Source organism: Diospyros lotus, chromosome 4 (assembly GCF_014633365.1).
Source record: "Diospyros lotus cultivar Yz01 chromosome 4, ASM1463336v1, whole genome shotgun sequence".
NCBI classification, from domain to species: Eukaryota; Viridiplantae; Streptophyta; class Magnoliopsida; order Ericales; family Ebenaceae; genus Diospyros; species Diospyros lotus.
Window position 1 is genome coordinate 24,067,667 of NC_068341.1, and position 2,672 is coordinate 24,070,338.

General features: G+C 45.7%; 1 protein-coding gene across 1 annotated transcript; it reads left to right on the forward strand.

The window, feature by feature from the left end:
- Positions 1 to 1,892: 1,892 nt before the first annotated feature.
- LOC127799734 (LOB domain-containing protein 18-like) lies at positions 1,893 to 2,453 on the forward strand. The gene is made up of 2 exons (XM_052333959.1): positions 1,893 to 2,156; positions 2,223 to 2,453. Exons 1-2 carry the CDS (start codon positions 1,893 to 1,895, stop codon positions 2,451 to 2,453), a joined length of 495 nt encoding a protein of 164 aa, XP_052189919.1.
- Positions 2,454 to 2,672: the final 219 nt, after the last annotated feature.

Here is a 2,672-nt window from a genome sequence, read left to right on the forward strand (position 1 = left end):
GTCCAAGAACGGCAATGGAAAATGGTCTTTTCTAGTCATTGCATTGAGTTTTCTGTAATCAATGCACACTCTCCATCCGGTTTGGATGCGAGTAGGGATCAACTCATTCTTTTCATTTCTCACCACTGTGACTCCAGACCTTTTTGGGACCACTTGAGTGGGGCTGACCCACTTTGAATCAGAGATGGGGTATATAATACCCGCATCCAGCAACTTTAGCACTTATTTCCTAACCACCTCTTTCATGTTAGGATTGAGTCTCCTCTGCATTTGCCTAACAGGTTTAGCATCCTCCTCTAGAAATATCCTATGAGTGCAAGTCAAAGGACTAATTCCATGCAAGTCTGAGATGGTCCAACCTAAGGCTTTTTTATGAGCTCTCAGAATGTTTATCAGCTGAATTTCCTGTTGGGATGTCAAACTTGAAGAGATGACTATGGGGAGTGTGTTCTCATCACCTAGAAATGCATATTTTAACTCACTTGGCAAAGGTTTCATTTCAGGTGTGGGTGAGGTATTATCAGATTGTGACTCCTCATTGTTCAGAGAACCCAATGGTTCTGATTTGGGAATCCATTGAGCCACAGGCATTGCTTCTTCCTCCCTAGTGTTCTCTAATTCTTTTAACTTTCTCTCTTCTTGATCTTCTTCCATAGATTTGTTCAAAAATTCTTTTGCAAAATAGTCCTCAGCTAATGTTTGAACCAAATCTACTTCCTCCACCTCATTCTCAGCTATGTGTTGTTTGGAAACTCTAAAGATATTCATCTCTACAGTCATGTTTCCAAATGATAACTTAAGTATTCCATTCCTACAATTAATTATGGCATTTGAAGTTGCTAGGAATGGTCTACCAAGAATGACTGGAACAGGGGGTTGAGGGCCTTGATGGGGTTGTGTGTCCAAGACTATAAAATCAACAGGGAAGTAAAATTTGTCCACCTGCACTAATACATCCTCCACTATCCCCCTAGGGACTTTGATTGACCTATCAGCAAGCTGTAGGGTAACTCTTGTTGGCTTGAGTTCTCCTAAGCCCAGTTGCTGATATACACTATAAGGAAGCAAATTGACACTTGCTCCTAGATCTAAGAGTGCTTGGTCCACCCTCTGGCTTCCAATTATGCAAGAAATGGTTGGGCTACCAGGGTCTTTGTACTTAGGAGGTGTTTTAAGTTGCAGGATGGAACTCACCTGTTCGGTTAAGAATGCTTTCTCCTTGATGTTGATCTTTCTTTTAACAGTACACAAGTCTTTTAAGAATTTTGCATAAGATGGTGTCTGTTTGATTGAGGCTGGACCTTCCTTGACGAGGTCGTCCGGGCCTTCTTGGCCTTGGGTGATTGGGCCGGTCTATCGGACCGAGTCTGGCCCATGCGGGGTGATGCGGGAAATACATATAACACCTTCCTTCCTCTACAACACACCGACCCTGCTCGCAAACCGCCGCTGACTGCCGCCTTCCAGCATCGCCACCACCTCTGACGGCCACCGTTGCCCCCTCTGCAACCGCTGCCGGCGCCTGCTCCGCCATCGGCCGCAAGCCACTGTGCGGCTTCTCCGCGCCTAAGCCACTGATCGCCATCTCCGATGGCCCAAAAGGCCCTCCGTCGGCCAGATCCGGTCCCCGTCGTCTCTGCCAGCCTCCTCGCGCAGCCACCGACCATCGCTCGGCTTCCCTCGGCTATCACCGCGCCATCGCCATCGTCTGTGCCGTTGCTATCAGATCTGGGTTGATCCGACCTGACTCGATCCGCTTCAGGTTTGACCCATCCCTGATTCGACTCATTAGATCTGACCCATATCTATTTTGACCCATCCATTTAGATCCGACCCATATCTATTTTATTTAGATTTAGCCAGATCCCAGATCTATCATGCCAAGGTGCAACATGCCATGGGGCAACATACCAAGGCCCCGGTCTCGATGCTATGCCTGCGTAGTCTTAAATAGAGGATGTAATTCACAGTGCATCTTTGCTCCTTACTTCCATTTTGAGGATGGTATTTCTCATTTTGTCGCCATCCGTGATGTCTTTACTGTCAAGAATGTCGTCAACATCCTAGCTCTGCTTCCGGTCAACGACCGATTTTGGGCTTCTGATACACTCTTCTTTGAAGCTCAAGCCCGGCTTCAAGATCCCGTCTATGGCTGTGTAGCTCACATTCTTTCCCTTCAGTAGCAGGTTAGTGAGTTGTAGGCTTACCGAGCTTATTTGCAGGATTTACTATTTGCATATTATTCTTCACATTCCCAACCTGTTCCTCAACCTGATAAAAACCCGAGTTGGAATTTCGATCTTCCTATCATTCCAAAGGATGTCCCTCATCCCAGTTTCTCAGAGGCTGCTCTTCCACCTTACCCTGGTGAAGCCAGCAGTAGCCAGATGCCACCCCCAGATGACATCAATGAGCTGGGAGCTATTGTGTTTGGCAACCGTTGTCCTCACTAAGTATTGGCATAATCATCAGTTTTATGGTTTCCCTTTTTCTTTGGAGTGATTGTACGGCTTGATTTCCTATAACCGTTTGAACATATGGAATGAATATTATGCTTTGGATACTTTAACGTCTCATTCCCTTATTCTTGATTGCATGTTGATCATAAAACATCTCAGCCTCTTGCAGCTGTTTTAATAATTCATCAAATCGAGATAAAAACATCAGTTCTT